The 25,101-nt window shown below is 45.0% G+C and overlaps 1 protein-coding gene and 1 non-coding gene across 3 annotated transcripts; both read left to right on the plus strand.

The window, feature by feature from the left end:
* Positions 1-251: 251 nt before the first annotated feature.
* smad7 (SMAD family member 7) lies at positions 252-24,234 on the plus strand. 2 transcript variants are annotated; one of them, XM_061799380.1, is made up of 4 exons: positions 257-1,511; positions 2,612-2,665; positions 8,276-8,347; positions 23,359-24,234. In XM_061799380.1, the coding sequence occupies exons 1-4, from the start codon at positions 1,043-1,045 to the stop codon at positions 23,895-23,897; spliced, it is 1,134 nt and encodes a 377-aa protein (XP_061655364.1). In that variant the 5' UTR covers positions 257-1,042; the 3' UTR covers positions 23,898-24,234. The 2 variants fall into 2 exon arrangements, with proteins under 2 accessions (XP_061655366.1, XP_061655364.1); XM_061799382.1 differs by lacking the exon at positions 8,276-8,347 and having other exon boundaries at positions 252-1,511.
* LOC133465330 (small nucleolar RNA SNORA68) lies at positions 5,613-5,746 on the plus strand. Its single transcript, XR_009784611.1, has one exon. It is a non-coding gene; the product is annotated as a small nucleolar RNA SNORA68 (small nucleolar RNA).
* Positions 24,235-25,101: the final 867 nt, after the last annotated feature.

Raw genomic sequence — 25,101 nt, forward strand, 5'->3', positions numbered from 1 at the left:
CCTCGGGTTTGATCTCACAGACACACACACACACATACCTGACCCGTGTTTAGTGTTTCGAAAGCAAACACACGTTTTAAAAGGGCAACTAAAGTTGAGCAGTACTAAAAATCAAGCAACGAGTCAAGTCAAGAAGATGAACAGCAGCGACGGCGCAGCCTGCCAGAAACGATCGTGGCGGAACTCATTACTAATGCGTGGGGAAACTCCTCATTAACATGACAAAACTTATTTTGATGTTAAACCGGAGCGCTTCGCACACGTCCACTTTTACATCGATTTATCAAAACGCGACGAAGACACTTTTTCCGTGCTCGTGGCCGCGTGTGCGCGCGCGGTCTGGTTGATTATGCGCGTTTGGTATTTGCGCAACAACACAATCCCATTTCTTGTCAAGCGACAGGCTGTCTAGACGCCCATGTGACCGGGCGCGTCAATGCGCACTGTGGAGCGGACACACGCGCACGCGCACACACCACATGCAACCAATCCGCGTCACACGCGCGCGCGCGCACACACACGTACACTCCTGGAGGGAGCACACGCACTCTCACACGCGTCTGCTTGCTTGGGTGCCACACACAGACTCTCCGTGTGCGTGGAGAGAAAGGCTTGCAGGATTTCCACGCTGAAGGATATCACGGAGCTTAAAAAAGAAGAAAAAAGAAGAAAAGCACGAGCCTGCTGTTTTTGGGATTCTTAGTGGTCGTGGATTAAAAGCTGTTTCAGGCCCGTTATGGCCCCTTCACATCACGCTGCTTTGTTGTAGCGCGACCGAAGCGCCCTCGATGTTCGCGGGGAGCCACTAAAAGCGAGCGAGCGAGCACCGGCGGCGGCCCAGCGCCTGGCCGGGCTCCGAGCTCCCGTCTCCGGCGTCGCGCTGCTGCAGCCCCGCCGCTGCGCTCCTCCGGCTCGCCGCCTCTCCGCCGCCGCCTTCCTCATCCCCTCCTCCGCCTCCTCCTCCAGATTCGGACCCGGCAATCTTCATGGTTTGCGGACACCATGCCCGTTGTTTAGCCGGGGAACCCTCATCTCGTCCCGCATGTTCAGGACCAAACGATCGGGGCTCGTCCGGCGACTGTGGCGGAGCCGCGCGCCAGTGGAGGGCGACGGGGAGGCGGACAGAGGGACGCATGGCCCCGGGGGCTGCTGCATGGGCAAAGCGGCCAAGGTGGCGGCCAAGTCCCACGGCGGGTCGGAGGCTGAATTGAAGGCGCTCACCCACTCCGTGCTCAAGAAGATTAAAGAGAAACAATTGGAGGTGCTTCTGCAGGCGGTGGAATCCAAGGGGGGCGCCCGCAGCCCCTGCTTGCTGCTGCCGGGCAAAGTGGACGCCAAAGTGGGTCAAGTGTCTTACTCCCTCCCCATGCTGCTCTACAAGGTGTTTAGGTGGCCCGACCTCAGGCATTCCTCGGAGCTCAAGAGGCTGTCGTGCTGTGAATCCTACGGGAAAGTCAACCCGGACCTCGTCTGCTGCAACCCGCACCACATGAGCCGCCTCTGTGAACTCGGTGAGGAGACTTTATTTTTAAAAATTATTGTATATTTTTTCAATATTGGATTGTCTTCAGTTTCCGTCAAGACACATGCATGTCAAGTAGTTTTTGTATTAGGTTTTGGTAGCTTTGGCGTCATTGCACTTCAAGTAAAAAATAATATAGATTTTATGTAATTTTTCAGTTTATTTTTTATTGCTTTAGTGTCATTCCACTCCTTCAACTTAACATTTTATTATTTCATCAAGACTTGCATATTTCATAAATATTGTTTGATAAAAATCATTTTTTCAATTTATTTTTTCAGTTGCACTGGTGGCATTACATTCTTTTAAGTTTCCCTTTTTTTTAATCAAGGCATTTTTATACAATGGAAAAAGTTGATATTTTTACATTTTAAATATTTTAGTATTTTTTTATTTAATTAAAAAAATATTTGTTTTCATTGGTGTCATTACACGCCTTAGTTTCCATTTTATTTGTCATCAAGACTGCATGATTTATAAAAAATGGGAGGTATATGTATATATTCTTATATAGGAAATTATTTGTTTTAAGTTTCCATTTTATTTAATTCATCAAGGCACATGCATGTTTTCTCCCTGTGTTTATTGGAATCACTAACAAATGTGGATAGGGATGTTTGTGTGTGTGTGTGTGTGTCTGTCTGTCTGTCTCTCTGTCTCTGTGTGTGTGTGAGAGAGAGAGAGAGAGAGAGAGAGAGAGAGAGAGAGAGAGAGAGAGAGAGAGAGAGAGAGAGAGAGAGAAGCGAGACAGAGGCCCCTATCTGAGTTTGTCCTAGACGCTGATAGTGGCCCTACTGGCGCCAGGCGGCCCCCTTGTTTATCTGGCTGTCAGTGAAAGGCAATAGCCAGCCCTCGGGGCCTCACTCTCTGGCTCACGAAGTCCTCTCAGGGTGTTGTAAACTTGTGGGAAATATGTCATTATGTTAATGATTAGGTCTGATAAGCGTTTTTGTTTGATTTGTTTTTAGAGTTACATGACGGGCCGGATAAAAGTAGTCTTGTGGGCCATCCCTGGCCCACGTGCCTTAGGTTTATCACCCATTGGTATTTTCTTACGGTTTTGCCTCTTTTTTTTCTCTCTTCATGCAGAGTCTCCTCCTCCTCCCTATTCCCGCTATCCCATGGATTATCTTAAACCACCAGGTGAGCTCACACACGCACGTTTAGGAGTTAACATGAGATCGATTTTAACTAAACAATAAAATCCTAGGGAATGTCCTTATCTGAACACTTGAGGAACACAGCCTTGTCTTCAATTACATAAATTCCGCTGAATGCTATTCAAAAGACTGCTTGGGCCGTATTTTGTGTCTTTAACATTGCCGACTAGTGGCCCAGTACCTTTATTACACCACTTTCAACAGTGTGGCTCGAGTGCGACGAGATAATCAAAACAGGTTGTCTGTTCTCGCAAGTGTAAGACGCGAATGGCAACGTTTCAACAGAGCCATCCTCACTTTTCTAAATGATTTGGATGACGCTGCCTGCTATTGTGCACTTTTTCTTTCCTGTTTCAGTTGTCTCGTCACACTCGAGCCGCGCAATTATAAGGCAGAAATATACAATTTGTACTTTTGTGTAGTTGTTGTACACTAGCGTACTATATTTCTCAGTGTTTCATCTAAGTGCAACAATGTACAAATGTACAAAGAGTGAAAATGTTGTAATGTGCATACCAGGCCAATAGTTGACAATGTGCAGCAACTGCTTAGTGTTTTCCAAAACAGCTTTTGGAATAAATGTTTTGGGGTACGTGTGGGATGTCCATTGGACACATTAGCAGTGTAAGCAAGACAGGTGTTATTGGCACTGAGGTTTGCCAATGTTGCTTTTCCAATATTTAGCATTCAATGAGAGAGTTAGCAAGTTCCAGTTTTTGTAGTCGTTAAAAAAAAATCACTTGAAGACCTGAGATCAAAATGACACCATTTAAAAATGTTCAGGATTTTGACCCTGACGATAATGATGTCAATTTCTACAAATGTTGTACTGCTCCACACCCTTTCTAAAAATTTTGCATTGACCGAGCTATCAAAACATTTTCTTCTGTCAAATGACATAATTTTTCAATTATTCAAGTTTATCAGAAAATAATAGTCGCTGTTAAAAAAAAAAAAGTTGCACTTCGATGCCTGTTTTCATATTTTCTCGTTAAGCAAGCAACCAAAACAAAATGTTTCTGTTTTCGTACTAACGCATGCATACACTTCCATTTTCAGTGTTTGATGGCTAATGATAGCGGTGTCATTTTAAACAATCGTTGTACCTTTTCAAATGTATTTCATTGCCTGACAACCATAACAAAATTCATTTGGCATTTTCGTATTAACGCTTGCTTGTTTTCAGTGTTTCCTGCACCACCCCCACCCCCACCCCCCCAACTTCACAAAGCCACTTCTGACTTAAACATCTTATTCATACGTGCATTGCAGCGGATGTGTGTGCACATACACGTTGGGCTGTGCAGGAAACAGCTCCCGTGTTCAGCTGTGATTTATGGCAACAGTGCAGAGGCACCAGGGATGGCTGTGCACTTCTAGCATGGCCGGTGGCCAGCTGGCTGTCTTGGCGGCCTACAAGCATGTTTGTTTGCCAGTCCGTCTTGATGGAGCCATGCGCACTTCACACTTCAGTCATGTTAGCGGGACATATCTCCGGTGTTGGATGCCTTTAATGTTAGCGCGTGGGCTGTTTTTAGTGTCTTTGGTTGTTTACCCTGCAGCGGCTCAGTCTTGACTTTTTTGTTTGTTTGTTGGCCGCCACAGCAGCCTGAGCCAGACGACGGTTGTCACCTCGGTGCCAGAGAGGCGCAGCAGGTTATGTCATCGTCGCCTTGTGAAGCGTGTTACGTTTCAAGTGTAGCGTGTCTCCTCAGAGCCCCGCTTGGAGAGCTTGTTTTTTTTGCTGTGTGTTTTTTTTTTATGACAATGCACAACAACTTAATTTAGTGCAAATGATTTAGAAAACACTACTAAGGTCTTTGTTTATGCCACACTCCTATAAAGGTACTAATCACAATGGTACAGTACCAAAAGGGGGTGGACTACAATCTTACAGTTGATCATTATAGTCTAATCGTATCAAAACCTGGCACTGTAGCGTGTCTTGACATTCTTCTTTGTTGACTTTGTTGGCATGTCACTTTTGTATGATGATCGCATCTATCAGCAACCCGCCAGACCAGGGTTGTCAGATCGATGGAACTACTGTCCGGCATCAAAAGCCTTATCCACCTCACTGGTGTGGATACTCACGTGGCTCGAGCCAAAGAGAAAATTGAAACAGGTTATGTACTGGCGTGGAGCGTCACTCCAAAGCAAATGTTGTCTTTTCCTGCTGTAGAACTTAAAACAATCCTCTAGAACGCTGATTCATATCGATATATCATACCAACTGGTACCCGTGCGACTCGCGCTCAAAGAGAAAAATCAAAACGGGGCATGATTCTTTGCGGCGTTTTTCCGTTTAGTTTTTTTGTGCTTTACAGCTACAACTGGTCCACTCGCTAGGACATATCAATGACAAGACAATGATGATGCTGATGTTGACCACGCGGCCTGAGTGCCACCAGCAAATCGAAACAGGTCATCAATCACGGTGTGCGTCATTCCAAAGCAACTCTTCCTTCATTTGGACTGCAAACAACAGTCCACTAGCTACTTACAATTGGAACCAGTCCACTAGCTAGAAATTATCAAAGAAAGATAATCATGATTCTGATGCCGACCGTGTGGCTTCAGCGCGGATAGAAAATCGAAACAGATCATAATGTGCATAATTCAAAAGTAAATGTTTTTGGACTACATATACTCTAATGGCTCTGAAGTTTTAAAGAAAGAGATTTAAGAGTCTACGTCTTGAGCGTGAGGATAAAATCAAAACAGTGTGTGCTGTCATTCCAAATCAACTGTCTGCTTGCTTATTGATTACAAAACCCACTAACTCGGATGTATTCAAGAAAGACAATGACCATTCTGATGGTGACCATCCAGCCTGAGCACGAATCGAAAATCGAAGCAATGAGCTCTGTCATTCCAGAGCGACCATGCATTTAATCATGTCTTTTCTTGCTTTAGAACTACAACAAACATTTGCACCCAAACCCAAAGATCACATGATGGAAGTGATGTGATTTTAGTGTGGCGTGCACACAGCAAAGGTTCGCCTTGTCGCCTTTCTCTGATGCTGCAGTGCCTTTGAAAGTGAATTCAAGGCTCAACATGTCCGCTATCATACATACTTAGTGTGTATACATATACAATCCTGTGTGAATACATATGTGCATCACAACTTTAGGCTGTATTGACGTCAAACTTGTCTTTGTGTGTCCAAGAGTTAAAGAAAAAGAAGAAAACTACGCCAAGCAATCCTCTACCTCAGAAGTAAAGGGAATTATGATTTTGGCAGAAATCCACTCGGTAACAAGGAGAGAAAATCTAAACTGTGTGCCGCCTCAATTCAAAACAACAGTTGTGTCTTTTTCTGCGTTAGGTCTAGAATTATATAAGGCTTGGAAGTAGTAATACAAATTAATGCAGAATCTCACAGTAAACATCCAGTAACCATGCTGCTTGAGTGCAAGAGATCAAAACAGGGTACACGCAGCATTATTTCCGAGCAACCACTGAATCTCTTCCTGGTTAAGGACTAAAAACTTTCCACGAGCTCAAAAGTTTTAAAAGTAAATGATTATACTAATGATAACTGCGGGGTAACCATGTTGCTCGAGCGCAAGGAGAAAATCGAAAGTGTGTCTCGCAAATTCAAAGCGATTGTTGTCTTTTCCCACCTTAGACAAAAAACAATCCACTAGCTCAGAAGTATTAAAGAAAGAGAATGATGATTCACATGGAAAACTGCCCGGTAGCCATGCGGCTTGAGTGCGAAAAGAAATCGAAACGGTGAGCAATTGCCAGTGTCGTCTGCTTCAGGACTAAAAATTGTGGCGAGGCTAGAACACATTAAAGAAAGCGGAACAACCAATCATCTATGCAGACCAACCAACAAACTGTCTTGAGTCCCCTCTGATAGTTGAACTGCCACTTGGGGTTATATAGCGCACAGTGAGGGGATGGGTCCATCTAGACGAGGCGGTGGGGTGGGTGGGGTTGTGCGTGGGGGCCTCGTCTCTTTCTTTCCCCACATAGGTTGGTCATTTATGGGTGTGTGTCAGTGCTGGAAAAGAAAGCTAGGGGTCCAGACAATGACCCCCGCCAGACGAGCAGCTGGCTGGGGTCCACCAGCCCAAAAGGGAGAAAGTGGCTTTCAGTGAGTGGGAACAATAGGAAGTCATTGCAGCTGCAGCTGTGGCTCCATCGTGCAACTCCCCTCCACTCCCACCCCCTCCAACCTCCCTGCTCCACTCTGCACCTGCCCCCGCTCCCCCTCCCCCTCCCAGTCTGCTTCTCAACCATTATTTATTCAGCGTCATGCTAAAGCCACGCGTCAGTCATGCTAATAACCAGCCTCCCACAGGCTGAAGTAAATAGGAAGCCTCGTGCGGATGCAGGAAGTGATTATGCAACTGAAAAAGGCCCTGGAGTTGCTCTGGGAGCGCTACGGGATAACCAGAAAAGTAGCAGCTAGCCTAGCCCCTAAATCGTCTGTCACGCTTTTTTCCGCCGTTTGACGCGACTCAGTGGACGCAGCTGCTATGGCCATCACTACCATGGGAGCGAGTGCATAGATGTATTAATAGGACAATAGGATGTAGACGGCCCCGACCCCCCGCCACTAGCCTCGGGCAGCTGTCAGTCACCCCATCAGCGATACCTTCCTGGGACTTGAATGCTAACATTATACATAAACAAGCAAATGGTTTGAATCCACTTTCTGATTTTTGCACCAAGAGCAGTGCTGTACTCCTTGTGCTTGTGAGTCTGGTACTCGGAAATGTACGCAGAAAACTGTTTGCATTGTCTTTTACTCCTTGTTCTTGGGGACCTTGTACCCAGAACTGTATGTTTTGTGCTACTTGATCCATTCACTGTCTTCTACAATATCTGATGAGTCGCGCATTAACGACACCTTGAGAGTATGTAATCTAAAGAAGACCATCCCTGTAATACAATCAGAAGCTGGTCCGCTTCCTATGGATTTAAAAAAATAGATTCTTTTATATAACGACTGAAATTTATGGTTCTCGCAAGCAGGAAGAGGAGGTTGCCCGTGTCACGGTCGGTGTCGGCAGACGCACTGCCAACGACGGCCGTGACCTGCATTAGTGTGTATGAAAGCAGCCCTGATGTAAATCACCACCTTGTTTTAGCTCTGGTGGGATATAATCCACACAGTGTTTACCCCCATGGCCTCCCACTCCCTTCCTCAATCTTGCGGTCAGCTGTGAACTGTTGCCCTGGCGACCACGGCAAGGTCGCTGGCAGCCAATGAAAGTGCGGCCACGGCAGTGGCCAAGAGGCGCTGTTTGCCCGCGCCGCTCGTTAGCGGGACCGCAGCGGTGGCGGGGTTTCGCCAGCAAAACCTCTCTCCCAGAATACCTCATGCTATCATGCCTTGGAATTATTACCCTTTTTTAGATTGTCTATTTGGCACTCAAATCACAAGAATCCGCAACCCCTTCGGACGTGGGGGTACCGATTCTCCAGAAGCAGCGGATTATGAGAGATTATCAAGGCTGAAGTTTGTTCGTCATCGTCTTCATCGGGCATTGATTTCATCTTGATGATTGATAGCCCTGCAGCTGCTTCTTTGCCATCTCCCCTAACTAATTCCAATTCTCTGTCTCTGCTCCAGATTCTCCGGACTCAGGACCCTCATCCAGTGAGACCGGGGGAACAACCTATTCGGCCCCTGTGGGGCTTTCGGGTAAATATCTTTATTGTGCCCTCCAAAATTGTGTTTCCTCACTGTAAGCCAAGGAGAGGACGATGGAGGGTGGTGTTTTTCTGCCTTGTTTGTGGTATTGTGCAGAAAAGAGGGAGGAAAAATGGGGGCAGTTTTACCCGGCAAAGGGGGTTTAGGCAGTAACTGACTCTGGGTTCTGTTCATGTGCAAACCTGAAGCCAAGTGAAGCAGGCGAGAGACACAGGCGCCTTTCTCTTTTTTTCCAGGCCTGAGTTCGGGGCTTCCTCGGCTTCCTTTCCCATAATCCACTTTGGCCGCCCTCCCGAGCCGGCGCCGCGTCCGCGGGCAGAGTTGTTCTCTCTGGGCCCTCAGATGGTTCTCATTACCGGGCCCTTTTAAAGCCTGTTTTATGTCAGTTGGTGTTTGCTGCCCATATTTCCCCCACCCCGCAGCACCACCGCCGCCTTTAACCCACCTTTGTTTGGTGGGGGCAGCTCAGAACCAGAATCCTTCTCATTCTGGACATTAAAGTCGTCCTTGTGTATTAACTAGACAGATTTTACTTTAAACTGTGAAACCCTAGAACCGGAGAACGGAGGGGTGGGGGGTCAATCTTGAGTGGGGAGTGCCCTCCTCCCCTTGTTTCCTTCCTAGCAGCAAGCAGCTCTGTGAATGGGCCCTCTCAGCAAAGATGGCAGAGAAGTGGTGCCCTCATGGTTTTCACTGGCAAGCCGCCACACCCACCCCCCCAGTTCCTCTCACCTCCCCTGTGCCCTCCCTCTGGGCCAGTAACAAAAGAAACATGGCTTTCCCAGAAGGCCTGTCGCTGACCTTCCAGTTTCCTCAATCGCCCCTTTTTTATGTTCCCCTCTAGACTGAGGAAGAGGCGAGGCGGGGCGGCAAGGGAAGTTTTTTGTTTTTAAGGGTGTTTGGGGGTGCATCATAGTTGAATCTAAGTGCTTGTTGACTGTGGCGCATGATCCACAAAAACGGGGACAAGAGCAATGCGGGTGGGAAGGAGTTAAGCGAACTGCCGCGACAGTGACGAGCGCAAATGCAAAGTGGGCTGCCTGCCAGGCTAGCGGCTCCGTAGCGGCCTCTCGCCGCCTCGCGTCATCCGCTTGGAACACGACACAGAACAGGGAGGAACAGTTGGGGAAGTGAGGGGGCAGTTGATTGAGTGGGTTTCAGTTGACCGCACAAACTGATGAGAGGGATCACAGAGTGTTTTGTGAATGAAGAGAGGCAGGGACTTTAGTACCTCCGCCAAGGAGGTTTTCGCCGCAGTTTGTTAGAATTGTGCAAAAACTACCATTTCCCATATGGGAGCAGAAGAATAGAATGGTTTCAAGATGGTTTGTTTCCGTTGCTAGCATTGTTAGCATAGCATTTTTTCCAACATGAATCCTCCCCGAAATGTTTTTAAAAAAATTTATTTTTAGTTTGCAGAAGCAAAATCTACTTAACCGTAGACGATATGGGGGTGGAACCTACTATATTTTAGTACAGCTGCATATGATATAGTTTCAACAAGGTTTCTTTACATCGCCTAGCATGATTAGCACAGCATTTTCAGACAACAATTCACTCTGAGACAATTTTGTAAAAAATTTCCATAGGGTAGGGGAGTAGAATCCACTGCTTTGTTAGCATAACATTTTCCCAACTGTTTAGTGACTGAATTTTGCAAAAACAACATAACCAATTCCCATAGCAGGTCGACTATTTTAGAGTGCAAATGCATATACTGTCATAGCTTCAGGATGGTTTGTTTGCATTCCTAGCTTTGTTAGCGTAGCATTTTCTAATCTAACAAAACTACTTAACAACATTTTGTTGATCTTTTCTGTATTTTAGCCCCGATCCAGATAACAGTAGAGACCTCGGATTCACTTTTGTTCATAGCTAGCTTTGTTTGTGTAGCATTTTTTCAATAGTTCGCTACTGCCATGTTTGGTAGTTAGCAGATTTCTGCAGGAAAAAATTAACCGAATCGAACTTGTTTTTTCTTTTGTTTTGCAGTTTTTGTCGTTGCTTTCGTTCACGTTTGCTAGCTTTATTAGCGTAGCATGGCCCCTTATTTCTCAGTAAATAACACACCAATCCCAATGACACACGTGGGGTCGCCAGAAAATCCGCGTCTGTGTCCAATCGGATCTAAATTAGGATTGTCTGGCCTTCCTTGGCGGAGGTCCGTGCTGGACTTGGCATCCGTGCTGGCTTTTTCTCCACCCCCCACGTGGTTCCTGTATGTGGAGGCTGCACCCACGTCTGCTTCTGTTTTTAACGAGAATTGATGAGAGGGCTGTTGAAATTCTGGCGACGGGCCCGACTACACGGCGTGACGCAGGCGTGGGCCGCCGCGTGTGTGTGTGTCTATCTGTTTGTATGTACTGTGTGTTTGTTGAGGCGTGCTTTATGAAATGCTGTTATTTGAGGAAGAGAGTCTTCAATTGGGCATTTTGGGTTTGTTTGTATGCACTTGGATTTATTTGGACCCTGCTAACTTCTTATCAGTGTGTCATTGGCATGCCTCCTGGTGCCACCCGGGACTGACTGGGATCCAGTCAGACTGTGATGTCTCTGTCTCTCTCTCTCTCTCTCACTCACTCGCATAAGCACGCACGCACACACATACATACAGGGCTAGAATGACCATGGTGCAAGCCCTGGCACACTGCCCATTGTCACACAGGCGCTTCCTCCCTCCACAGTTTTAAATTTAACCACGTTTTTTTTTTTTTATTCCCGTCACCTCACTTGGCAGCCCGCCTGCAGAAATTATGGGATTTTTTTTTTTAATCCACTGTTTCTTAATTTATTTGTGTCCCAATACTTTTGTCCAGCACCACCATGCATAATTAATCATTCCGATCATGTTTTCCTTCTTTTTTTTTTTTATTTTACATTTTACAGTGGTTAACTTCTTTTTACACTTTGTTTTTTGTCACAATACCTTTATCCCGTGTCAGTGTACAAATTGTTCCGTTATAGAATGATGCCGGCGCTTTTAAAAATTCCATCCTGCTCTCCACATCTACGTCACAACGTCAATTAGCCGGGGGCTCAATCCGCTGGAGGTGCGAGCTCCATCATGGTCTCCGGTGAGAGGGATTAAATTTAGTCCAGGCTCATTAAATCAAACCTGCTGTCATGACGACTGCCCTATTTTTTCTTTTTATATTCATTAATGACGGGAAGTGAAGTGTCACCCTCATAACCCAGTAGTTTTTGTTTTTTTAATCCGGAAACTTACTTCCACCTCGACTGCTGAACAGAGCGCCCTCAGTGTTCCTTAGCGTTCCAGCTCCTGCGCTCCCGGCATTCCCGCCTTGTTTGGGTTAGCGGCGAGAGGAAAGGGCCGCGCAGGATATGACCTCATGTCTTTGAGCCGGCGGGGAAAAGTCTTCGCATAAAAAAAAAAAAAAACATACGCAGGAGCAGAAAGAAAGAAGACCAACGGAATCTTTCTGTCAGCGTGACTCACCAGAGCTCAGTTCAGCGAGCATCAAAGGATTAACAGCGGATTTTGCTTTTTCATTCTGCACTTGTTAGGAATTTTAACTTTTTATTTTAAACGCGATGCCCAAATACTCATTATCCAGCGTCAATCCAATAAACAAAATGAATTAACATCACCACACATGTTGACACTTATCAACGTTAACGTAGACTGTTTTGTTGTTCTCGTTTTGATTACATTTTACGGGGCTCCAGCTTTAGAATACTTTTCGAACCGAGTGGTCTACCAAGAATTCCATCGATTAATCAAGTGTTCGGATAAAAACATTATTAAACACAGTAACGTGCATGTGAAGTGAAAGTGACATAAAACCTGCCACTTGGGCTCTCCATTCGCAAGTGATTGTTTTATTGTAAGAATGTCTTTAAAAAGCAGGATTTGGCCTGGTGAGTGAAGTGGGCGTCAGTGAACAAGAGTGTAGAGTAGGCTGGCTGTCATGTTGACTGACTTTTTGTGCTTATTATGTGTTTGTTTGTGAAATGATCCCAAACTTTGGACATTCTCTGTCCTTTTACGGACTCTTTTCTCCTGGCTTACCGCCAAATTGTCTCGCCAATTTATTTCTAAACGGAGTGGTGTGTGCATGTACATGTGCAAAAATCATCCCTATGAGGTTTCAAGAGTTTGCTTCAACCTTTGTGTGATCGGATTACTCGAGTTGTTAAATTTATTGTTGCAACTCTGCTTCTTTTTACACTTGCATGACCTGTACAATTGTTTGACCCTGGACCAGATTATTTCTGTTTCCAATTTTTGCCATAGGGAAATTTTGAGGTCTGAATCCGAGCAAATGGAAGTTGGTGTTGGACTTTGGAGATTCCACTGTCCTCGGCATGTGCTCTCCCCCAAACCTGATGCCCGGTGTTTCCTTCAAGGAGGCAAGATCGCGTCTTTTGGGCGGAGTTCTTGCGCGCCATCCTCTGTAATTTTCAGCGGCGTGCGCGAGCGGAGATGCAGGCCGGGGCCCTCGCTCCCGAGTCGGGCCGCGGCGGGCGTCTCTCATTACTCCCCCACTTCCTCTCTTTGCGAGGCCGCCAAAGCCGCCTCTTGGCAAGGGGCGACTCCATTTTGGTTTTTGGCCGTCCACTGTTTTCTCCACCCTGTGTCATTACGCCGCGCAAATCGAAAAAGCAGTGAGGTTAGAGGGAGTTGGAGGAGGAAGGGGAACGGAATGTGGGCCCCGAGCTGCTTGCCTTTTACTGAATCTTCTCCAATTTTGAGGCGTTTACGGTTACCTTTAAGTAGGGAAGAGGGGAGTGTTTTTGGAGGGGAGCCCAGAACAAGTTTAACATTGTTACTGTGGAAGCGCATTCTGACACGACGGGGGGATGGAAACGGAAATACGTGCCCACGCATTCCCGCGCATGTGTTCGATTCCTACAAGGCGCTCCCCCGTCTTGGCCCCGCAACCCATTCATTTTTCACGTATGAAGCCCACTTGTACTGGGCTGAGGGCACTTTTTTATGATCATGAGGCTTGGATTGTGTAATGACAACAGTGTATTGCGTAATCACACACGCACAAAAGGTGGTAGCACTGTTTATTAAAAACACAACCAAAGGCCAGACTGGCTCCGTTGGTTGTTCTTTTTCCCACGCTGCCCAAACACCACAGGGAAAGAAGTGGACGTGTCTTTGGGTATACAGTTTAACTGATGACATCATCATTGCTCCACTGGTGTTTGTTTATTTATTGACTTCATTCATGTAACATTACAGCTTTTTTTCAGGAAATAAAATCACCTTAAGAGGGGTTGTTTTTGTAATATTTAGATTTTTTTGGCTTCCCCGCCCCCCCAACTTTACGACAAGTTTTCCTTCTTTAGACCGCAAACTAATTCAGACTGAACTGAACTTTATTTTTCTAACTGAAGTTTTTTTTCCCCCTTTATTGGAAAAGAATCCAACCATCTCCTTTTTTCTTAAAAAAACAGGTTTAGTCTATTCTTGGCGGCACGGTGGACGACTGGTTAGAGCGTCTGCCTCACAGTTCCGAGGTCCGGGGTTCAATCCCCGACCCCGCCTGTGTGGAGTTTGCATGTTCTCCCCGTGCCTGCGTGGGTTTTTTCCGTGCACTCCGGTTTTCTCCCACATCCCCAAAACATGCATGGAGTCTAAATTGCCCCTAGGTGTGAATGTGAGTGCGAATGGTTGTTTGTTTGTATGTGCCCTGCGATTGGCTGGCAACCAGTTCAGGGTGTACCCCGCCTCCTGCCCAATGATAGCTGAGATAGGCTCCAGCACGCCTGCGACCCTAGTGAGGAGACGCGGCTCAGAAAATGGATGGATGGATGGATGGATAGTCTATTCTTCATTCTTGCACCTTCACGACGTTTCTTGCCTTTACTACTTTTTGTGAACAAATTCCGATCTTTCTGTGTAACTTTGGCATTTTATTTTTTGGACAAAAAATGAATTGCAACTTTCTGACTTTGTTCACTTCTTGTGAACAAAATACAACTTTTTCTTGCAACTTGTTGCTTGTATTACCATACTTTTATAAACACTTGTACTGTATGCAAAATAATTTAACTTTACAAAGTTTTTTGTAATATTACTAGTAGACTTTACACCCATCCGATCGGCCTGATCGGTATCGGCCGATAATGATCATTTTATGCTGATCGGCTTTAATGTCATAATTCGCCGAGCCGATCAAGCTCCGCAAAAGACATTTACTTTGCATCGCCATTGTGTACAGTATATTTGAATTCAAAAGCTAGTCTATTTTTAGCCTTGTCGCATGTCTTTTGACGTAGTACTGTAAATATGTGACAACCAGTTGTTTTTAAAAAAAAACATGTCAGCGGTGTGGGACAGACAACACGTCTGAGACAAACAACATGTAATGCGTGGATCAGACTACAAAACAAATTTGGTCTTTCACGAGTGCACCATGTCAGACTACTGCAATAAAATCGTGTATTCTGATACCACCGCATCCCGTCTTTTACGATCACTGGGCTTTATCTGGTCAATTCAAAAACGACCGGATACACTCCTTACCATGGCGATGACATCGCAACGCGTGTATTATAAAAACTAATTACTGTATATACTTCCTGCCATCTAATAGAAGAGCATTTATTTGTTCTGTCTGTCACTATGCCTCGCTGGCATAAATAGAGGAACAAAGATACATTATTTCTTGTAAATGAATAATTTTTTGAGCAGTTAAGTAAAATTTGACAATTTCCCACAGCGCACCTGAAGATTGCTCATGGTAGACTCATGTGCCACGGCACACTGAATGGGAATCGCTTGACTAGAGAAGATACTCAGTATACAGTACACAAGTATATACATTAAATGAAAAAGTCATTTAAGTAGACACATTGCCCCATCTTGTGATCGGATCGGTGTTACCACGGCGACGACAACAACAAGGGATCGCGCCGTGTGTATTATAAGAACAAAATGGGGGAAAATGTGTGGTATTGGTCACCGGTGCTCGGGAGAGGACTTTAATTCAAGGATTGCTTGAGGTACGTTCACGTACTTTTAAAACGATAAGGCTCGCGAGCGGGCAACAGAACGTTATGTAGCCTAGCAAGCTAGTGCTAGCACCGACGGTTGTACGTAAAAATGCCGGCGTTCTGTCGACTCATGCTCTAAAGTTTCAGTGTATGTGAAGTAATTTAATTACAGCAAGTTAGCACCCATTATTTCTGTCATGTTGTAATGTTGGTTTGGCCTGACTGATTAGAATACATGACCTGAATAGAGAAAACATTTGAAGATACTCACTATACAGTAAATGAACAAGTCATTTAAATAGACACATTGTTCCATCTTGTAATCGGATTGCCTATTTTTTTTTTTTAACTCGCTGATCGGTGGTCAGCCCCAAAAATCCTGATCGTGTAAAGCCTAAATGTTACTACTTTTTGTGGACAAAATGTGTCCTTGTAACGTTTACTTTTTTGCTTTTAGTAGTACTACGTTTTTCAACAAAATATGATTTAATCCTTTTAACTTTTTTCTTGTCATAACAAAATAGTACTCTATGAACCAAATAACCCTACGACACTTGTAACTATGTTTTTCTTGGACTATTCCTACCTTTTGTAATATTACTAGTCTTTGTGAACAAAATACAACTTAATTCTTAATGCTTTTCTTGTCTTGGTACTTAATATTACTTTTTGTGAACAAATGAGACATTTTCCTATAACTTCATGACTTTTTGCAGTAGTGCTTTTTGCAAACAATATATTACTTTTCTGTAGCTGGAAAAAAATGCAACCCTTTGTTTTCATAACTTAATGACATTTTTCATGATTTTTTTTTTCCCCTGTTCACATCTATATCACAAATCATACAGTGGTTTGCATAACGTAACGCCTACACACACACACACACACGGTATAAACTCTCTATGCTCGTTGTCTGCATTTTTTCCCCTGTCCTGGCGCCTGAACGCTACAGTGAAAGGAGTGGGTGTGTCCTGTTGGCCACTTGCGTTAGTCAGCGTGGTATATAATCTCATCGGGATTCTGTGATGACATCATAAATGCTCGCCTGGCATCCCGCGTGCGCCGACGTGGTGTTTGTCCTGTCACCCTGGGAAATCTGGGCATCAGGGATGATGATGATGATGATGATGATGGTGTGTGTGGTCAGTGTTGCAATAATAATAAGTCAGTCTACATGAGGAGGAAGGAGGTGTTACATGGGAACAGAATGTTCTTCTGAGGATGATGATGATGCTTCTTCAGCATGTCTTGTCGTGGTCCAGACGTGAAGATCGTGTGATTACGCCAGGCAAACATTCCCGCTCCTTATCTCCCACCCCGGATGCTTCTGGGAAGAAATAGCATGTCTGCGAGTCACTGTCCAAGATGTGCAGATAGTGAAAGTATGCCACTCCCGTGCCAGGCTTTTCCTGCCATCAGGGCTCACTTAGCTTCCCTTCCTCTTTTAGCTAAAACAGACCTTTTTTTTGTCTACTAATGCTTACCAAGGCTTAACTCTAGCGAAGTTTGTCGGGGCAAAATGGTTGGATATTGAATATTTCGATGGACTTAATGTTCTGAACTCCTGTTTCCATGTCTACACAATCGACATAATTATTTTTCTTGTAAATATCACTTGTCACATGATGACTTTTGTCTCGTATCACTCATTTTCCGATCGAAATTCGACTCAATTCTTGTATTACTACTAAATATGACCTTTTAATGAAACTTTACAACTTTTTCTCATATTATTCTTTTAGCGCATAATTACTTGTAACTGCAACTTTTTCTTGATACTGTTTTTGTTAACCATATAGGGCTTTTTCGTGTAACTTCATCTTTTTCCTATAATATTACTGCTTTTCGAGAACAAAATATAACTAATGTAACCCTTTGTTTTTTCTTATTATACTTTTTGTGACCAAAGATTGACCTTGTAAGACCTTGTACTGAGTTTTTGTTAACAAAATACAAAAAAGGTATTATTAGTAATAATAGTAGTAGTAGTAGTATAGTAATAAAACATTTGCTTGTGAGTTGACCTTTTTTTTTAACAAAATACAAATTAATTCTGGAAACTGACCTTTTTTGTAATATCACTACTTTTTGTGAAAATACACCTCGTAAACTTAAGACCTTGTGTGATTACAAATTCTGACTCCCCCGCTGCCGCAATTTAGATTTTTTGTTTGTCTTCGTTGGACATGTGGAGATTGGCTTAACAGCACCAGTAGTGTATCCGTTTCTTTGTAAATTCAATTGAATGCTTTCTCTGGGTCACACAGTGTGATGAAGTCATGCTAGTTGCATAAACTCGCTCTGCATCAGCAGGTACTTTTAATAATGTGAAAATCGAAGGTTAAGGTAGGCTTTCAAACATTAGGAGGGATGAACACATAACCTTGGGGTACTCCACTCAGGAGACAGACCGTTGTCTCAACCACTTTTCCGACAAAAGCGTGTCATTCACCCTTTTTTTGCCCCACTTGGTGACTGCTCACGTTTCACAGTTTTTAGCTTTGCCTCGATTTGTTTCACCTGTCGTAGTCGCTCTCGTGAAGTCCATGAGCTTACATTTTTGTGTGTGTGTTACGAGTGAGACGTCTGCCTCGGAACAAAACAAAAGGAATGCCTCTGCGGTGACCCTTGAACTTTTGGAATAGACCCCCGTCAATGTCCCCCCTCCACCCTGCTAGCTCGGGAGAGGGTGTTGACTTAGAAAATAAGGCGCCGCCGCCAAGAGTCAATTTCCTTCACGTCTTCCCCATTCCTGCACTCCTGCACCGCTGTGTTTGTGCGCGTGTGTGTTTGTGTGTGTGTGTGTGTGCGTGCGTGCGAGATGTCTACGTGTGTGTACGTGTGTGGAGACTGACGGAGGTAATGATTAACCTTTTCAGACTGCAAGGACCCAGTTTGCCAACAACCACCAGCCCCTCCTTCCTACTTTGTCCAATTGTCTCAGCTAGCTTAGCATCGATGCTAATAAAGCTCCCGAGTCGACTTGAGCTAATACTAAACAGTATTGCTAAACAGTTCCAGGTTATTAATGAACACATCTGTTCATATCATAGACCATACTGTCGTCTTCTGCTTTAAATGAAGATACGATAGCGGTGTGCGCTAAAATGCCAAACCTGCTTGCTCCCGCCGGCTGCCATTTTGTTCCAGGAGCACAAAATGCCCAGTTATCGTCTGTATCGTCAGGATGTGTGACGCCTGCACAATCTGCTGCTTTAGCAGCGTGTTAACGGTGTTTCCAGCCTTCACGTCCTCGTCGTCCTGCCAAGATCTTGACGTGAACAGATGGCGCTAGGTTGAAGAAAATGAATACGTATTATTACATCTTTATTATTACCATTTGTTTAGGGTCCGTGGGTCTTTTGATGATTAACATTAAGTGTGCGAGAAAAACCTTCATCAATGTTGTGCTTTATTGTCATCTTTTGTGATGCATTCTCAAAACAACTTGATGAAATATCAATATCGCAAGAGTCGGACTTCACGCTTTGTGATTATTTTGACTATTTAATTACTTAATGTCCGCAGTCCCCACATTTATATTGTCCGGGACTTTTTTTGTCATTAATAGTTTTTGTGAAAATGACATTTTCTTGTTACTGACATTTTTCCTGTTACTACTTTTTGTGTACAAAAGAACCCTTTCTTGTCACTTAAGATTTTTTTGTATTACAACTTTTTGTGAACAAAATGACTTTGTATTACTGCTTTTTCTGGACAAAATAATCCTATTGTGTAACTACTTTTTCTAAACAAAATACGACTTTACTCATACATTACGTTTTTCTTGTGATAATACTTTTTGTGAACAAAAACAAATGCGATATGGCATCGACTAGTGAGCTACTCCACAATTCCGACCCGTACTTATTATTATTATTATTATTATTATTACTACTACTACTACTACACATGCCTGGCATATATGTGGGTGGGTAGCAGAGCCCTCCCAAGTTCTGCCTAGCAACAAGTGATCAGAAAAAAAAAATACTGCTGGTGAACAATATTTGTGACGGTTTTATTATGAATCACATAGACAGTTTGTCATTGATAGAAACTAAAGTACCGTAGCATTCCTGTTATTTTCTTCCCCGCCACAATTTGTACGTCTTTCAGGGAAAGTTGTTTCGTCCGAGGCTGTAGGCCAGGACGAAACAGGCGGCCGACAGGCGCAAAAAGAAGGCCGACAGATGGCCTTGAGACCGCCGGCTAGCCAGATTATCCTCGGCGAGGAGAAGCGCTGAGAGCAGGTGGAGCGGCCGGCCGACAGACAGACGTACTAATGCCTGGACTGGCAGACGTCCAGACAGATGTACAAACGGAAGACGTGTCTTGCCTTGCCCTGCCTGCCAAGGACAGGAGGCGCAGGCAGACAGCACCTATGACGGATGCCACAAATAGCGTCAGACTGTAAGGCGAGAAGAGGAAGCCGTCCAAAATTCAGCAATAAGATGCACTCTTTCTCCCCGTGTGTGTCGAGTATGAAGTTAGAACCCGTGTGCTGTCAGGACAAGCTGTGAACAAGCTCCTGACAGGGCAGACGAGCGCCCGTAGCGCTTTCACCCTGTGAAGAAACGCCTCTGAGGCTCCAGATACCTGCACCCCACTTCTGATGCCAAAAATCTTACTACTGTTTGTACGCAAAATACCTTTTCTTGTAACTTTTGTCCTCGTAATAGCAATACTTTTTCAAACAAAATAAGACGTTGCTCTTGTAGCTTTTACTCTTCTTCTTGTAATATTACTGCTTTTTGGGAACAAAGACTATTGCAACTTCACAGCTGTCTTTTTAGTAGTAGTCCTGCTTTTGGTAAATATGACCTTTTCTTATAACTGACTTTTTCAAGCAATATTCCTTTTTTTTTGTAAACAAAATGCTTCTTTATTATTTTTGTGCTACTATTCTTTCTAAACAATATAGGACTTTTCTTAAAACTTTGTTCTCAAATGACTGCTTTTTCTGAACAAAATATGCCTTTATTCATGCAACTACTTTTTTTCTCGGAATATTACAACTTTTTTAAAACAAATTACAACCTGCTAAAAAATGCCTTTGCCCCACCTTGTACCAACTCCCCACTTTTGTCGCCAAAAATGTCTGCGCGGTAAGCCTTTCTTTTTTTCTTTTTTAAATTCTACCTCGTTTTGCTAGTTGACATGTTTATCCGCCCCCATGTTCTTATCTTTAGTCTTTGTGGCATTTAATGCGTCTTCCAGCCTGGGGCTGTGGCGAGGGGGGCGGGGTTCGGCGGGCCCGGCCGGTGTCGTCATGAATAGCGGGGTGTTTTCTGACATGCTCAGACAGGCAGCCCAGCTCTAATGACCTCTGACGCCAGGCCACGTCTCTCCGAGCAATAACAAACAGACACACTCTCCAGGTCTGTGCCCACCCCTCCACCCACACACACAGAACACCCCAACCAGGCCTTCTCCGTCGGCGGGGTCAGAGACGTTTTCCGTCTCTTATCTCGAAGATAAATACCTCGTTCCCCGTTGTGTTTAGTCCAAGGTAGATAGTCGCATACTTAGGCGTCCCACCCTCCCCCTGCGAGCCCAACGAGGGCCTATTTACGATAAACTCCCCCCGAGGCCCGGGCTCTGACCAACTTCAAAGAACACAGCTCTGCTTGTTTTATGGGAGGCTTTCGGTCGCCACCTACCACCCTCCCCCCACCACCTCTTGCCTAAAAGTCCCTCCCCCGTCTCCCTGATCCCGTCTGCCAGTGTTGTCTAAGGAAGGATAATGACAGGCTGCGGCGAGGCTCGCTTGGACTGCCACAGATCCTGCTGCATTAGTGTTGCAGTTTGTCTGTGGCAGCACCTTCCAAATTACTGCTTACTTGAGGGGCTAGCACTAGATTAAACGGAAGAATGGGGAGCCCTGAGATGGGTGGGAGGGCTCCTTTTGCTTTCGGAAGTAAACACACATCCGATAGAGGACGCCGCAATTAGTCAAGGACGCAAAAGTTGCAGTCTAACTATGTGCTTCCCACTCTTTACCCCACCCACCCCTCATCCTCCACTTCCTCGCGCCTCACTGGCTGGCTCCCACCTTTTGAGGGGTAGGGGCAGTCACTGGGAGCCACATTGCTGCGGAATAGAGATATGAGGAGGGAGGCGGGACTGGAAATGGGAGCGCGGCCAATGCTACACTTTTTTTGTACACTCGGGGAAACTTTAGATTGGCTAGGCCTTGTCACTCGCCTCCACTGTTCTGATCACACTACATGTATACTCCCCCAACTAACGAGGCCGGAGGAGGGAATGTTTATGGGAACGTCACTCAACTCGACAACGCTATCCCCTGAGTCCACTTCTTTTGCACGATGATTTCCTGCAGCATGCGGCGGGAGGATTGCAGTGACGTCAGCGCATTGTTGGCCCGTGCCGCTAACGAAAACACAGCGAGCCAGACAGAAGATAAGCGCTATAATGCCTCGACAAATAACGTAGTGCGTGTGGACACTTGCCCGCCAGCGTCTCCTGGTTGCCGCTTCGGACTCCGGGAATTCCAACGTGGCTGCTTGCAGCGTGGCAGAAAGTGGGGCGGAGAAAGCCGTTATGCCATATAATCATGGAATTTGGTGCGCCTTCATTTCCTTTTAAAGACATGTGGCCATCCTACGGTCTTCCCTGCCCCCAGGCAGCGTGTACATTAGCTGCTTTTTTAAATATTTCTTTTAGCCAGTCTTAAGTCAATTTTGCAGTTTGTTCTATCAAGGGTAGATTTTTGTCTACAACGCCCGAAAAAAGCCTAATGCAACTAGATTGCCATCTGTCCAAAATGTCAGAGCTAGTATCCCTCAGGCACCTTGTCAAGTAGGCCAACTGAGGCTCGTCTTCACAGAGAACATTGTCCGGCCATTTTCAATGTAAATGTCAAATCAAGTCAGAGGTGTTTCTGGTTGGTAGTTGAATGGTGCTGATGGAAACTCCAAGGATGGTGTGTTCATGTGAGAAAAAGGGCAGAGTTCTTCTACAGAGTTCAGTTGGTCTAGATGGTTGCTAGTGCTTGAGAACTGCTTACAATGTGGGGGATGCAACCCTGGATTAGTCTAGGGGTTAGTCCCTTATGCAGGGGCCCTCCCCGGCACCCAATCCTAACTTCTGTGGCGTTGCCTCTCTGGTTTGGGGTTTTACCTTGCTCAAGGGCACTCTTTCCTTCAACTAGTCCTAATTTCTGTCCTTTCTGATATAAAGTCCTTACAGACTAAGTTTCTACTACTAAAAGTGAACATTGCGCCGTGCTGATGCTATTGCTAGCGACAGTATTTCATTTGTGGGGATCATCGGAGAGCAACAACAGAGTTATGACAAGGGATGCTAGCAACAAAACAAATGAGCCATCGTAGTGGTTTGTGTAATTGCTGACCTCAGGTTCCATGCCTGTCAATGAGAGGCATAGAAGGGGCACTGAAACCTGCTCTGGAAATGCCCACTGCACCTACAGTGCCACCTATCGTGTCTTCTTATTATGATACCTACAGTGTGGAGTACATTGAATCCTTTGATTGTAACGCATGTGGGATTCCACCATGGGTATGCACATCTGAGTACTCTGGTTGAACAGACCAGAGAATTCAGTTGTCAATCTTTGTCGGTGGGCTTGTAGGGTGTGTGCAAGAGCCCCAGAATAGTCTTGGGGTTGGTGCAAGGGCATCCAGCCAACCGTTGTTTCTTCTGTCCAAGACCAACAAAGTCTTTACAGACTGAGTCTTTGAACTCTGGGAAATGGAGTTGCGTGTTCCTGGGGCATCAGCGGTCAGAGAACAGCAAAAGACTCATGCTATGAGACCAACCAGAGAATTGTGGCTGCAGTTGTTGGGGTGTGCAGCAGCACCACAGAGTATTCTGGGGTTTAGTGCCTTGCTCAAGATGCCCTCTCGCCATCAACAATCCCTTGTTTATCGGTCCTATAAGCAAAACCCAACCCACCTAGACCTTACAGACTGAGCTTCAATTGCCCATAACATGCATGTGTTTGAATTTTTGTTCAGGTTTTAAGCTCTGTGTCCCTTTTGTTCCCTCTCCAGATTCCCTGGCCATACAGGAGTCGGGCGAGCGGTCCCACTGGTGCGTGGTGGCCTACTGGGAGGAGAAGACCCGCGTAGGGCGCCTCTACTCGGTCCAGGAGTCCTCCTTGGACATCTTCTACGATCTACCTCAGGGCAACGGCTTCTGCCTGGGCCAGCTCTGCTCGGACAACAAGTCGCAGCTGGTGCAGATGGTGCGCGCCAAGATCGGCTATGGTATCCAGCTGACGCGGGAGCCCGACGGCGTGTGGGTGTACAACCGAAGCTGCTACCCCATCTTCATCAAGTCGGCCACACTGGACAACCCGGACTCGCGCACGCTGCTGGTGCACAAGGTGTTTCCCGGGTTCTCCATCAAGGCGTTCGACTACGACAAGGCCAGCAGCCTGCGGAGGCCCAATGACCACGAGTTCACGCAGCAGCCGCGCACGGGCTTCACGGTGCAGATCAGCTTCGTGAAGGGTTGGGGACAGTGCTACACGCGACAATTCATCAGCAGCTGCCCCTGTTGGCTGGAGGTCATCTTCAACACTCGATAGCAGCGGCCTCCCCTGCCCCGCCCCCTTCCTCCTCAGACACTATCCCCACCCTCATCCTCCTTTTTTTGTTAAGGTTAAAAACAGAGAAAGTTAACGAAGAAGAAACACAAGACCTTCTTCGCAAAAAGTGACTCGAGTTAAGGAAAATTAGAGGCGAGAAATGTATTTTATGTTATATATAAATATATTATTAATTGTAAATATGAAGATGTTTTATATGCATCATTATTTATGTATTGTGCAATGTGTTGATGAGGAAAAAATAAACTAAGATGCACTTTGCTTAATATAAATGCAAAACAAAGAAATGCCAAAATAATAAAAAAATAATAATACACATCTGTTTCTTGCTGGTTTCTTGAGACTGAGCTCACTCTAAAGACATGAAGAAAGTGAAATCAAAATGTGGCTTTTTGTAGTTTACTTACACTGATTTTATACATGCAAAAAAAAATAATCACTGCAAGTAAACCTAATAAATACTATATTTTTACACGGCAACCTGTAATAGAAGAAATATTTGTTATTTTCCTTTATTATATACATATTTATGAGCGGCACGGTGGACGACTGTGGTTAGAGCGTCTGCCTCACAGTTCGGAGGACCGGGCTTCAATCCCCGACCCCGCCTGTGTGGAGTTTGCATGTTCTCCCCGTGCCTGCGTGGGTTTTCTCCGGCTACTCCGGTTTCCTCCCACATCCACATGGTAGGTTAATTGAAGACTCTAAATTGCCCATAGGTGTGAATGTGAGTGCGGATGGTTGTTTGTTTCTATGTGCCCTGCAATTGGCTGGCAACCAGTTCAGGGCGTACCCCGCCTCCTGCCCGAACATAGCTGGGATAGGCTCCAGCACTCCCGCGACCCTTGTGAGGATAAAGCGGCTCAGCAAATGGATGGATGGATATTTATTATGGTATTTTTTATATTATATACTTTTTGTAGATTTTATTTTGAAATGCACATTTTTGAATATATTTGTATCATTTTCCAGTTGTTTTTATTATTTTATGTTGTTATGTTGTTAAACTATTATTTGTATTTTTTTAAGAACCGATTAATCAAGACAATTTGAAATTCTCAATATGCTGAATTTTTGGGGGAGACAACTTCTTGTAACATTGCAGCTATTCTTGCAACATTGACTTTTTTTAAACAAAGAATATTTTGTTTTGATTTGTATATGCCGTCTTTAGGCGTGAGGC

This window comes from Phyllopteryx taeniolatus, chromosome 15, assembly GCF_024500385.1.
Source record: "Phyllopteryx taeniolatus isolate TA_2022b chromosome 15, UOR_Ptae_1.2, whole genome shotgun sequence".
NCBI classification, from domain to species: domain Eukaryota; kingdom Metazoa; phylum Chordata; class Actinopteri; order Syngnathiformes; family Syngnathidae; genus Phyllopteryx; species Phyllopteryx taeniolatus.

What these genes read in the sequence shown, in the direction of transcription:
- smad7 (XM_061799380.1), top strand. Translation starts at nt 1,043, where the DNA reads ATGTTCAGGACCAAACGATCGGGGCTCGTCCGGCGACTGTGGCGGAGC. An exon ending in GAGCCGCCTCTGTGAACTCG is followed by an intron (nt 1,512 to 2,611) that starts GTGAGGAGACTT and finishes CTCTTCATGCAG; the next exon opens with AGTCTCCTCCTCCTCCCTAT. An exon ending in GGCCCCTGTGGGGCTTTCGG is followed by an intron (nt 8,348 to 23,358) that starts GTAAATATCTTT and finishes TTCCCTCTCCAG; the next exon opens with ATTCCCTGGCCATACAGGAG.